The sequence below is a fragment of the Sodiomyces alkalinus genome (assembly GCF_003711515.1).
Source record: "Sodiomyces alkalinus F11 unplaced genomic scaffold SODALscaffold_5, whole genome shotgun sequence".
Taxonomy (NCBI): domain Eukaryota; kingdom Fungi; phylum Ascomycota; class Sordariomycetes; order Glomerellales; family Plectosphaerellaceae; genus Sodiomyces; species Sodiomyces alkalinus.
In genome coordinates this window covers 2834677-2849313 of record NW_021167083.1, presented here as the reverse complement: position 1 = coordinate 2849313, position 14637 = coordinate 2834677, and the positions used below count along the sequence as shown (strand labels likewise).

Sequence of the window (14637 nt, the reverse complement as noted above, 5' to 3'; positions counted from 1 at the left end):
AGACTACCTATAAGGAATAATAGATTAAGAAGGCCTTTAGTAAAGGAGTTACCTTAGCCGTATAAACCTACCCTATCTTTACTAAGGCTATCCCCTAGGAGGTTCTTAATGCCCTATCCGAGGAGGACTTACTAGTATCCCTATAAGATATAAACCCTGAGGCTAAAATCCTCTAGGTATAATAGCGAGTACCCTATTATAGTATTAGTAGCGTAGCGTTTCTCCTTATCGAATCGGCTTTACCGAAAAGGGTAGTAAGCCTTATCTGGAATACCCTCCTCTTTAAAGGGGGTAGCTATATTTACGAACTATATAATCCTAACCTTAGCCCCCTAAAGTGCTATAAGTGCCTATACTTCGGTTATAGGGCTAACGGCTACCCTACGGTAAGAAGGGTATACCGCTACTACGCTAAGCCCGAATTAGTACACCTATAAAGACTAGGATACTATAACGCTATAGCGCCTAGCCGCTCCCGCCGCTATACCGCCTATACCGGAGACTATAATACCTTTAACAACTTATACCGACTACTAAGGAAAAAGGCCAAGAAGACTCGCGAAGCGTATAAGTACCAAGCTAGAGACTTCGATATTACCCACTAGACCAAAATAGTATACCTATAATAGTCGTAAATCCTTCCCCCGATTATTATCGCCTAGGACTAGAACGGGCCCCTCTATAAGGGCTAAGGACGCCCCCCGAAAAGGACTAAAGGATAGGAGGGCTCCCCGATACCGGGCCTAATAAGCGCCTATATAGTCCCCCGCGGGGCTAGTAAGGTATTAGAATAGGAGCTTTAAAGCCAGAACTAAACCCCGGTTATACCGGGTATACTATCTTAGCCTCCCCCCCTACTAACTAATAAGAATCCACGTCCTTTTATAGACTTTAGGGAGGAGTTAGGCGCGGCGGGAGCTCCTGTTTTAGTACCGCGCTAAGTACGATATAATAGCTATCTAGGAACCCGGCCTTAACCCCTTCACGAAAAGCCCTGTCTGCCCCTCCTAAGGGGTATATCGGTTAATCTAAGAAGGAGGCCAGGCCCTCCTATATATATATAAGAGATACCCGCTATATACGTAGATATAGCGGGCCTACTATAATATCTACGCGGTTATATTTAGGACTAGAGATAACGCCCTTATAATCTAGTTAATCTACTTAGAGAACTACTAGTTAGCTAGGATCCCCTAGAATATACCCTTATAAGATATATTGGATATAATACTACCGCGGGGCCGCTATATCCTTATAGGGGACTTTGACCTATACTACCCCTTATAAATATAGCCACCGTGTTATTACCCCTAGGCCGATACCCTATTTACCCTTATAACCCGGTAAAACCTAGACCTAGTAACCCCCCCCGGGACTACTATATAGTACCGCCCGGGCCGGCGCACTAGCACTATTAACCTTATATAGGTAATATAAAGGCTCCGCTGTAACTTTAGCGGTCCCAATAAACCGTTATAGGGTCGGATTATTATTTATAGATAGGCCGAATCTATATAGAGATAGACACCGCGGTAAGCACCGCGACGATAATACTACGGGACTTTGTTTCTTTTTGTATTTTTTAATTCATTACGCGCATACAGCCCTAAAGCTATAGCGCGACGCCTATCGCTCTAAGGGCAAAAGGCTATCAGAAGCTAGGTATAGTATAATAAAGCGTAGTAGTAATAATAAAGGAAATCCTCCGTAATAATCTGCCTAATAAACCTAATAGGTAAAAGACCAGAGCAATAAAACTAGACCGTAGGATCCGAGGTTTATGCCCTATACCACTCCCCTAAAGCTATTTTAGTAGCTAAAAGATACGCCTATAAGGTCTGTATTCCTCTTTTGGTACCGAATAATAGCGGTAGAGATAGCGCTAGACCTGCTAGGGCTTCCTGCAGGGCTTTTCGTTCGTTTTTATAAAAAGGGCAGGAAAGAATAAGGTGTGCTGTATCCTGTATAGGGGAGTCGAGACAGGAACAACGGTCGTTGGCGCAGTTTTAGGCCTTTTTGTAGTGGGCTTTTAAATATCCGAAGCCGGGTTTTAACTGCATAAAAGCCGAATTCACCCACTTAGGGCCACCACGGGACTTAATCGGGCCCCGGTAAGTCTAGAAGGACTTTAACCCCTTATAGGTCCCCTAGCTCGCCGTTACGTAACTATAATAGACCGTCCGCTTTATAATACTAGAAGATATCGACTTAGTATTACATAACCTAATTAAAGACCTTACGACCCTAGCCGATAAGGCTATACCGTATTGCCGTGGTAGTATCCCCGGACTCTTACTTACCCCCTAATAGAACGCGGAGCTAACCGCTCTTACTTAGGAGGCACGGCGTCTTTACTATAGATATACGGTAATAAAGTTATAAAACCGATAGGATAAGTTCTAGGTAGCGAAGAGGTGCTAATATAAAGCCGTGGCGGTAGCGAAGCGCCTATACTAGCGATACCTACTATACTTGACCGGGAAAAACGATAATCTCCTTTTACGATTTTAGAAATAGGTAAAAACTAAGGGTAAAGCTTTACTAGACCCTCTTTCGGTACTACCACTACGCTAAGATAATAACGATAGCCTAGCTACCTTATATACCGAGAAAGCTAAAGTCCTAAGCCGGAAGTTCCTCCTCCCCCCCTTATCCTACTACTTATAGGCCTCTAAGTGTAAAGCTTTCCCCCGGTTAGAATATCCGCCACGATATTACCATAACGAATATATAAGGGCGCGTAAGAAAATTAAGCCCTAGGCAGTATTAGGGCTAGACGGACTCCCGGTAAGGCTTTTTAAGGCTTATAGAACCCCCTATACTAAAAGCTAAGTATAATCTTTATAGTATATATTAAAGCGAGCTACTACCCACCAAGGTAGCGCTACGCTACCGTGGTAATACTAAGGAAGGAAAGCCGGCCCCTGGCTAATTATAGGATAGCGAAGGGGTAACGACTAATATCGCTCCTTAATATAATAGGTAAAGTCCTTAAAGGAATACTCGCCGACTATATTACTACCGTAACGGAGGAGTATCGGCTCCTCCTAAAAGGGTAAATAGGTAACCGAATAGGCCGCAGTATTAAGGTAGCGGTATAAAAAGTCATGGAAGCTATAAATGCGAGCTAGGCCTATAGCGGTACCGCTTTAATATTTTAACTAAATATAAAGACTACCTTTAATACTATCTCCTATACTCGACTTCTCGAAGTACTTAAAAGGAAAGGATTTCCCCCTTAGCTTACTATACTAATAAGTAGTTTCCTTTATAACTGCACGGCCTAACTACTACTCGATAATAAGACGGCTCCCCCGCGGCACCTTTAGGGGGGCATCCTATAAGGCTTACTAATATCTCCTATCCTTTTTATTCTTTACATCTCTACCCTTTACGAGGAATTAAAGGAGACTCCTAAAATAATAATAACGGGGTTTATAGATAATACGAATATCGTCGCCATTGGAAGAACTAAGGTATAAACACGGCGCCGCCTCGCTACCGCGTAAAGAACCTACCTAAACTAGAAAGTAGCGAGCGGATTATAATTCGAACTAGCTAAGTATATCTATATCCCCTTTACGAAGTCGCGTTAACCCTTACCCACGCTACTCCCCCTTAGTACTACGTCGGTATTAGAAAAAGGCGATAAGGCTCCTAAGCGTTTAGCTAAACAGGAAACTCGACTTCCGATAGTATACTAAGGAGGTAAAGAGTCGCCTTACTACCTGAGTATATATCCTCTTAAGGCTTAGTACTATAGCGTAGGGGTATAGCTTCGCGAATATAAGGAGGTTATACTTTATAGTAATCAGACCGGTAATAGCCTACTATACCTTAGTCGTGTATAATATTAAAGTAGGCCCCTAATACGGCCCTGTAATAGTATTTATAGAGGTATACAACCGGTGTCTTAAACTCGTAGTAAGAGCCTATAAGGCTATATCTATTAGGGTTCTTAAAAACGAGACCTTTATCCCCCCCTTAACTTATACCTTATAAGTCTTAGTACTAGGAAAGCCCTCCGGATCCAGGAAAAGAGTATTAAGGATAATATACTAGCGAGGGTATTCGCCGCGGCGAGATCCTTTATAGTCCCGAATCGATACTATAAAATACGCGCGGCCCTTATATAGACTGCCTTACTAACCGCCCTAATAGCCTAGGCGGGGGCCTTACCCCTAAGGAAAGCATTAATAAAGGTATAGGGCAGAACTTAGATAAAGGCGAGGCGCCCTTACACGTATACTATAGCGGCACTAGACCGCCCTCTAATATAAAACTCCCTCCGAAAATATAGGGGTCTCCTAAAACTATAGAGTTCTGTATTTACCTAGATTAGATTAGAAAAACTAGGTTTACGGGCTTTCCCAGCTAAGGCGAGGATACCAGAGTTCCTATTAATATAGTACCCTTACGGCAATAAAGGGGCTAAGATAGCGGAGTACGTAGTACTCTAATACTAGGATATAGCCGAGGAGGAGCGTGAAGACCTTTTTGGCACCGTAAAAAGACGGCTTATAATTAAGAGAGATTTATATAACGCGCTAGAGTATAATACTAAAGCTAGAGTAATACCTAAGTAATTCCTATAATAGAGGAGGCTTAATGATTTCCGGCTCGCCCTTAAAGTCATAGACGCCTATAAGAACGCGGTAATACCGTAACAGGGTAAAAAGAATATAATAGTCCTTTATAATTACATAGGGGCCTTATAAGCTAGAACCCTAGCGGCACCGAAATAATGACTCCTTGTTACCTTTCTCCTTACCTCCCTTAAAGGTACTAACCCCGCTTTTAATATACTTAAGGCCCTAGGATAGTTAGCTAGATTAATACCGTAAAAGGGCCGTAAAAAGACTTCATTAAGGCTATTTATATAATAATCTAATAGAATACCCGCTATAACCTTAACGCGCTAGAGTCGGCGTAATACCTCCTATAACTCCTCCGATAAGGTGCCGCTATAGCCGCGACCGGAAGATAGCGCCCGAGTAACGGCCCTTTTAAAGGATAAAGCCGCTATCTTTAAACGCTCCTTAGCCTACGGATTATTAGTAAGGTATTACTATGATACCGAAAGGAGATTACTTACCGTAGCGATACTATTATTACTAATAACCGTTACCGATAAGTAAATAGTATAAACGCCTATAAGACGTTACTACTACTTCTTAGTAACGGGGGGGACCTACTAATTTATTAAACCTAAACACCTCGATATACTAATAGTACCTCTATAGTATAAGGATAACTTATATCCTTTTATAGATATCGGCTATTAGCGTATTAAAAGCACGCCGTACTAATACCTATAGTATTAGTATAAGCTTTAATATCGTTAGAATAAGATCCTAGACACTTACTATAATATAAGTAACTATTATAAATTAGACGCCACGACACTACCTTAATATTACCGGGGTATATATATAGTATAATATAAACTATGCCTTATTTATATCGGCGATTATTACTAGGGGAAGGTATTTACGGCTATTAGTATACTACTACCACGGCGCTACTATAATATAGAAATACTTATATTACAATACTAATTATATTTAGTATTATATATATTATTACTTCTATTATACTACCTAGTTAACCCTACGCTAGCGTAACGCCACTAATAAACTATAAACTATATACTAGAATTATATACGAAAATTAAGATTAACGAACTAAGAGATATTACTAATTAGTACGATACCGCGATAGGAAGTCTATAAGACTATAAACGTAAACGTAGTACGGAAAACCTATAACAAACTTTAGGGCGTTATAGGAAGGAAAAAAGGGAAAGGAAAAGGACCTTATCCTCTATTAACTATCTACTATTTTTACGGGTATAGGCGGAGCCCTACTCTTCCTGCCTACCGCCGGATATAGCAGGCACCTACCCCCTAAAGGAGGCAGGAACGCCTACCTTACCTTTTCTCTTTATTCATTAAACGGAAGGGATAATAGGAATAGTCCCCGGGGACGCAGGGAGGCCGGAGATAATATACTATAGCCGCTACACGGCGGAGACGCCGCGGCACCCTTTTAGCCCTTAACTCCCTCGCTAACGACCAGCCTAGACTAACCCGAACTATAGCCTATTACCCTTCCTGTTAGCTATTAGCCTAGAGGTATAATCTAGATATATATAGGGGATAAACCGGGGCTATATCGGCCCCGTAACGGTATTACTCTAACTAAGGATAAGTATAGAGGTTTTTCTCCTAGGATCCCGAGTTCTCCCCTTCATAGCTACTCGAGAAAGACTATAGAGTCTAAATTAGGCTCCTATAGATTAGATAGGATAGCAGAGTAAGAATAATAATAATAATAATAATAGTCTAGCTAGGCTTCTATGGATTAGATTAGATAGGATAGTAGAGTAAGAAGAAGAATAATAATAATAAGTAAGACTCTTAATTATTTCATATAGTATAACTAGAACCGTTGAAAATATAGTTAAAACTAAAGGGTAAATTTAATACTTAGTTAAGTATATCCCTCTTATCGTAGCAGGACTAATAGGAAACTGCTACTACTATTTTTTCTATAGTAAAAATTCTGCAGGTGTCTGTTCGCCCGGATTACCGAGGTTAAGTCCGTGCCCGTTACGTAACCGAAAACTTACGGACTGTTCAACAAAAACTACGGTCTATTCAACAACGGTCGGAAGTACCACCCCGAGGAATGTGCGGATACCTCTGACAGCTAACTGGTGACGTGGCCTGACGCTGATCGCATGGGTTCTGTCAGGATTGAGTGACTATTCGAGATTCTTACCGCGTCTTTTCGGGTGCAAGGCTGTAGCGAACACCGACACAACACCCACCAGTCTACCCTATCGTCCAAACGGTTATCTCGAATCAGACAAATTCGACGTATCTTTTCACCGACTAACCTCCTCCTACCTTGTCTGAGCCCCCAACAGAGGGTACTCTGGGTTGTTTGGCCCAACCACCCGTTATTTTCAATCCTCAAGACCAGGCAACTAAGCGATGAACCCGGATCTCGCGACAGGATGGATCAGATGATGGGAGATGGGGGGAGGTTACCTCTCGAAGCATGGTTTTGGGAGATGCCCATATGCACTAGGTGGTGGACGACAGCGACTGTGTTGACCAGCGCGATGGTGCAGTGTCAGATTGTCACACCGTTCCAGCTCTTCTACAGTTTCCGTGCCGTTTTTGTCAAGTCACAGGTTGGTTCTTGAACAAATATATACTCCCGCGACCCCGGTGCACACAAGGTTGCTGATACTGTCTCAGTACTGGCGGCTCCTAACCACGTTTCTCTACTTCGGGCCTTTCTCCCTCGACCTTCTCTTTCATGTCTACTTCCTTCAACGCTACGCAAGACTCTTGGAGGAGTCATCAGGACGCTCACCTGCCCACTTCTCGTGGCTTTTGGTCTATGCTATGATAAGCCTCCTACTGCTCTCCCCTCTAGTCTCGATGCCTTTCTTGGGACACCCTCTCTCCTCTACTCTTGTCTATATATGGTCCCGCCGAAATCCAGACACGAGGCTGAGCTTCCTGGGTCTGTTGGTTTTCACAGCACCGTATCTGCCGTGGGTCCTAATGGCCTTCAGCTTGGTTCTACATGGTTCTATCCCTAAAGATGAAATTATGGGAGTCGTCATAGGCCACGTATGGTACTTCTTCACCGATGTCTACCCCCCACTGCATCATGGTTCGAGGCCTTTTGATCCACCGTCGTGGTGGAGGCGGCTTTTCGAGGCAGAAGCCCCGAATGACGAGACACGCAACCCTATTCGCCATGATAATCTTGCTGTGGGTGCTCCGGACATCGCTGGCGAAGTCCGGTGATCGGCACTTCAAATCAGATTCGATCTTGTTTCTGGCGACTATGTCAAATTCTTATGGGAGAGGCCACCCTGATGCATCAGTTGCAGTCAGTCTCAACAGCTATGGACGGCCTCGGGATCTACAACACCGCTACGCAAAGCTGTCTCTACTGGGGCAAAGGATGGGGCTGTAGCACACCAGCTTCATAAACCCACGTATGTCACGATCAGATATCAATAAAGCCTATCGGACACAGGACTATTTCAGAGATCTTTCTTCAGATTGGCTTCCAGAGGTATCGGCCAGCTTAATAAAGGGGGTCTCCTTTATAGCCATAGGTGCTCTCTAAGATGATTTATAATATACTAGGAGTCGGAATATAAATAAAGGTACGGAATTATATGTGTATTTATCTAAGTTCGTAGTACTTTACGGGGATATCTAACTATTAGAAAAAAGCAGGGGAAATAACTATAGATATATAGGATTAAGGAACTCTATATATCTAATACACTCTAACCCCTGTTTAATTTTATATAGTATACTTACAGATCCGAGTAAACTAATAGTATTACGAGAATAGGTAGGGTAAACTATAAATAGATATATATTTCTCTATATAAAATATAGGGGCTTAGATATACTAAACCGGGGGACTAGGTATCCGGGCAAATAACTTTATAACTCCCTAATAGATAAAGTCGATATCGTATAGAAGTACGTACCTAGGTATTATTAGTAGAGGTATGTTACTTAAATCTTTAAAGCTTTTCTATTGAGGAGAGTTTTGAATATACCCTATAATATAATTAAATAGGGGTTATATAGTATAATATAGTTTGTTATACCTCGACAAGATGGCTAAGGGTATCTAATACACCCCCCTAGAACTATAGGATTAAACCTAACTATTCTGCTTATTGACTTAAAGCTTAAAATCCAGGGTAAAACAGGCCTAGGTATTAATTAACGGCATTAAAGGCGTTAAAGCTAAAAAGCAGTTGAGCAGTATTTAAAATAGTAGCCTAAATAATAGCCTATAGGGAGATAAAACACTTAAAAGAACGATGTAATTAACCGCTTTCCTCGATTAAAAGCCAATAGAAGGGCGTTTTCCTTTTCTGTTAGTAATTACTTTAATCTGATTTAGCCGGGAGCTTTATACTAAGCAGATATAAATACTCCCTTTATTTCTATAGTGATAGTACCTTTATGAGGCTATTACTAACGATATTATTAGTAGCGAACTAATTAATTAAGACGGTCCCTTTTTAAACGGTTTATCGAATCTAAAAAGCGTGGATAGTAAGATACTTTAATTTAGACGTGACTTATAGTCTAAGGGATTCTAGTAGCTACTTAGTTTATTAATTATCGTAGTATACTATTAGTGGTTCCTCCTTAAAAGTAAGGGTAAGGTTCTTTATTTAATACTAGATATATATAGACGCCTATTAACCACGGGCGCGTAATAGGAGTAAAATCGATAAACCTACCGAGATAGAGATTATAACTACCGCCTCCCTCCCGGGATACTATTATAGCGGCACCGTAACGCCGGCGCTACGGTATAACTAAAAGAATCGATAAATAGCGTTATCCCGACTTCGACTACGTAGAATTCGTAACGAACCCACTTTTCGTAATATAGGCGCTCCCCCCCCGAGGCAGAATATAGCGCGGAACCGATATAAGGCTAAAAGGGGACTACTACGCTCCCTAGAACCGAGAGTAGCTAAGATTAAGGTAGAAGTCTAGGCCCTACTAGCTCATAGGAATACGATTAAGTAGGTTATAAAGCTAGTAAAGGAATTAATCACGATACGTACGCGGAACGCCGCCGGTATAACGCTATTAGTATACCTATACGCCTCCGTATACTAAGTTATCCAGGAGGAACTCTAAAAGGGTATTAGTAGTGCTAAGGAAACTTAGGCCGATATTACCCCTAGGACTCCCGCGATAGTATTACCGCGCCACCCCGCCCCCCCGAAGATAATCCCCGCTAAGTATTATTAAGAACTAATTATCCGCTAAAGGACCTCCCCCGAAGATTACCCCCTTAAAACCAGGAGCCTAAAAGAAAGTATCTAAGCTATAAATACTATAACTATCTAACACAATACCGTAATAGCACGGAAACTACTTAGCGGAGATATTTACTTTACCTCTACTAAAAGGGTATAATAGTAAGCCACCTATAAGGAGGAATAGATTAAGAAAGACTTTAGTAAAGGAGCTACCCTAGCTATATGAACCTACCCTATACTAGCTAAGGCTATCCCCCGGGAGGTCCTAAGTGCCCTATATAAAAAAGACCTATTAGTATCCCTATAAAAGATAAACCCCGAGACTAAACTCTTCCGATTCTAATAACGGGTACCCTACCACGGCACCGGTACGGTTATACTTTTCCTCCTTAAATCGGCTTCTCCGGAAGGGGTGGGTAGTAAGCCTTATCCGGAATACCCTCCTTTTTAAGGGGGGTAGCTATATCTACGAACTATATAATCCTAACCTTAGCCCCGTAAGGTATTATAAATACTTATACTTCGGCTATAGGGCTAGCGGCTAGACCGCGGTACAAAGAGTATACCGATACTATACTAAGCCAGAATTGGTATACCCGTAAGGCCTAGGGTATTATAATATAGCGGTGCTAGGGCGCCCCCGCCGCTACGCCGCTTACGCCGGGGACTATGATACCGTTAACGACTCCTACTAATTACTAAAAAAAGAGGCCGAGAAGACCCGGGAGGTATATAAGTATAGAGCCAGAGACTATAATATTACCCGCTAAAGCAAAGGGGTATACTTGCAATAGCCGTAAATCCTTTTCTAGATTAGTATACCCTAGGACTAAGACCGACCCCTTTAAAGGGATAAAGGACGCCCCTCGAAGATGATTAGGGGCTAGGAGAGTTCCCCGATACCCGGGCCGATAAGCGTGTATATAGTCCCCCGTGGGGCTAGCAAGGTACTATAGTAGGAGCCCTAAAGCTAGACCCCGGTCTTACTAGGCACGCTATCTTAACCTCCCCCCCCCCTTTAACTAATAAGTATCTATATTCTTTAATAGAATATAAGGAGGAGTTAGGCGTGGTAGGAGCTCCTGTTTTAGTGCCGCGCCGAGTATAACGTGATAGTAACCCAGGAACCCGGTCTTAACCCTTTTACGAAAAGCCCTGCTTACCTCCCCTAAAGGGTATACTAGCTAATCTAAGGAGGGTACCGTGACCTCCTTTATATCTATAAAAGATACCCGCTATATATATAGACGTAGCGGGCCTACCGTGATACCTATACAGTTATATTCGGGACCGGAGATAATATCTTTATAATCTAGTTAATCTACTTAGAGAACTACTAGTTAGCTAGGGTCTCCTAGAATATACCTTTAGAGGATATTTAATACGGTGCCGCTATAAGGCCGATATATCCTTATAAGGGACTTTAACTTATACTACCCCCTATAGTTATAGCCACCGCGATACTACCCTTAGGCTAATACCCTGCTTACACTTATAACCCGGTAGAACCTAGACTTAGTTACCCCCCCGCCTCCCAGAACCACTATATAGTATTGCCCGGGCCGACGCGCTAGTATTATTAACCTTATATAGGCGATATAAGGGCTCTGCTACGACTTTAACGGCCCTAATAAGACCGTTATAGGGTCGGATTACTATTTATAGATAGCCTGAATCTATATAGAGATAGACACCGCGGTAAGCACCGCTATAATACTACCGCGGGACCTAGTTAGGCCCTATTAGGTCTAGAAGGATTTTAACCCCTTATAGGTCCCCTAGCTCGTCGCTACGTAATTATAGTAGACCGGCCCTATTATAATACTAGAAGATATCGACTTAGTACTAGATAACCTAATCGATAACCTTATAACCCTGGCCGATAAGGCTATACCGCGTCGCCGTGGTAATACCCCTGGACTTTTACTTACCCCTTAGTAGAATGCGGAGCTAACCGCTTTTACTTAGGAGGTATAGCGCTTCCACCGTAGATATACGGTAAGGAAGTCACGAAACCGATACGATAAGTTCTAAGCGGCGGAGAGGTGCTAAGATAAGGCTATAGCGGTAACGAAGTGCCTATACTAGAGATATCTGCTATACTTAACCGGGAAGAACGATAACCTCCTTTAGCGACTTTAGAAATAAGGAAAAATAAAGGGTAAAGCGCTACCGGACCCCTTTTCGGTACTACTACTACGCTAAGACGATAGCGATAGCCTAGCTACCTTATACGTTAAGAAAGCTAAAGTCCTAAGCCGGAAGTTCTTCCCCCCCCTTATCCTACTACCTATAGGCCTTTAAGCATAGAGCTTCCCCCCGATTAGAATATACGCCGCGATATAACCGTAGCGTATATATAGGGCGCCTTAAGAAGACTAAGCCTTGGGCTATACTAGGGCTAGATACACTCCTAGCAGGGCTCTTAGAGGCTTACGGAACCCCCTTATACTAAAGGCTGAGTATAATCTTTATAGCGTGCCTCGAAATAAGCTATTACCCAAAGTGGTGCCGCTACGCTATCGTGGTAGTGCTTAGGAAGGAAGGCCGGCCGCCGGCTAATTACGGAATAACGAAAAGGTAGCGACTAATATTACTCCTTAATATAATAGGTAAGGTCCTTAAAGCTATACTTACCGACCGTAACGCTATTATAGCGGAGGAATATCGGCTCCTCTTAAACGAGTAAATAGATAACTGAATAGGGCGAAGTACCGAGATAATAGTATAAACAGTCACAGAAGCCGTAAGGGCGAGCTAGGCCTATAGTAGTACCGCTTCGATACTTTAACTAGATATTAAGGGCGTTTTCGATACCGTCCCCTACGATTATCTTCTTAAAGTACTTAAAAGAACACGTTTCCTCCCATAGCTTATTATACTAGTAAATAGTTTTCTAAAAGACCGTATAGCTTAATTACTACTTAATAGCGAGACGGCCCCCCACGGCACCTTAAAGGGGATATCCTATAGGGCTTACTAATATCCCCTATCCTCTTTATCCTTTATATCTCCACTCTTTATAAGGAACTAAAGGAGACTCCTAAAATAACAGTAACAGATTTAATAGACAACACGAATATTATCGCCTTTTAATAGATAGGGTACTATTAGGCGTAGGGGTAGTAGTCGTGGTATTCGTAAACTATATAGGGCATTCGGGTCTAAGGGGTAAGGAGTCTATAAAAAAGGCCTCTTTAGGGGTTAAGCGGATAACTTTATAAGGCTTTACCTAGGTGCCGATCGATCTTAGCGTCTCCTTATAGTCCGCGAGGATAGCTTTATTAGTGGAGAGGAGGTAAACTATAGGAACCTTAACCTCTATCTCTAAAAGGTGCTTTAGGCTTTTCTCGCGGACCTTCCATATAATAGTCTCCTAGTGGAATAAATTAAGCGTATCCTTTTAAGCCGAGGCTCGCGAGGCAGGCCGGGTAATAGTCGAGGTAGTAATAGGTCTAGATATAGGGGCTATTGAATCAGGGGTGAGTCCGTTATCTATATCGGTATTATTAACTATTTCTATAACTATTTAGGAGCTTTCCGGAGTCGATATAGTCTATTAAATAGCCTAATTAGGGGAACCAGCTACTTTTAGCGTGGGTTTACTAATTCTACCACTCCTAGTAGTGCGAAGAGGGTCCTAGGGGTTAGTGGAAGTGTATCGAAATATAGACATAGTATACACTCTCGTAGTAATAAGATTAATAGATCCTGTGACCTTTGTGACTCTCGAGGCTTAAGTGGCTTAGTTAGCCTAACTATCTTAACCGACTTACTGCTTTTATACCTGCTTAACTATATATTTAATAGTAAGCCTATTAGTCTCTTTAGTCTTATAGGGAAGGGTAGCAGGCTAGAAGGTCTTAATATAGAGGTCTACGAGCTCCTTAAATCGACTATAAAGGTTAGTGGCTAGCTAATATAGTATAAGGCGTCGGTATAGCTAGTACTCGTTAACTCGTAGCTCGGTCTCTAGGCAGGTTACCTAGGTACCGTTCTAATCTATAACTAAATACTCGGGGAACTACTACTTAACTAGATTATAGGCGCTATCGTGGATTAGGATAGGGTAGTTATTTCTCTAATACTCTTCTTAGCCGTAGTAGTAGTAGCGAGCTAGCGGAGGCTACTCGTTATTTTAGGCACCTCTTTGCTATCCTAGGCAGTTATCGTATTACTAGGTCGGGCGGTTATTATTATATCGGTTATTATTATATCTAGAGCGGGGTCCTTAATAGTAGATCTCCTTAGTATACTAGGCGTTATTAGGCTAGTAAGCGGTATTATTAGCCTAATTAGGGGCAGCGAAGTGTATTAAAGTAGTTATCGTAGGCTAAGGGGCGTGCTTAAGGACGGTGTAAAAGGCGTTCTTTAGATTAGACTTTATAGTAAGGAGGGCTTAAATCTTTTCCGTACCTATCCTCTTAGATAGGGCGAGCACCTAGGCAGTAATACCCCTAACTCCCTTAGCTCTATTATAAATATGGGAAATAGTATACTTCTTAAGGAGGTCGGCGAGCTTATCTATATCCGATTAAGAGACTATAGACTCCTAGACTATAATAGGCCGCCTTAAGATACTAGGCTAGAAAGCGGCACTATTAGACTAATTAGACTTAGCTATACCTAGTATAGCGTCTCCGTTAATAGCCTTACCCTTTACTTCCTACATATCCGTAGACTACTCGCGTAGTATTTTCGAAAACAGCCTATAGCTCTTAACTATCTTCCTTAGATTAGCGGCTTAAATCTAAGGCTTATTAGCGATACATATATAAATATCTCTATACAGAATAATA

At 42.0% G+C, this 14637-nt stretch overlaps 1 protein-coding gene across 1 annotated transcript; it reads left to right on the top strand.

Annotated features, from left to right (window-relative positions):
* The first annotated feature begins 6672 nt into the window (after positions 1 to 6672).
* On the top strand, positions 6673 to 8273 carry SODALDRAFT_333504 (derlin-2). Its single transcript, XM_028611992.1, has 2 exons — positions 6673 to 7201; positions 7269 to 8273. The coding sequence occupies exons 1-2, from the start codon at positions 7022 to 7024 to the stop codon at positions 7827 to 7829; spliced, it is 741 nt and encodes a 246-aa protein (XP_028466674.1). The 5' UTR covers positions 6673 to 7021; the 3' UTR covers positions 7830 to 8273.
* The last annotated feature ends 6364 nt before the right edge of the window (positions 8274 to 14637 follow it).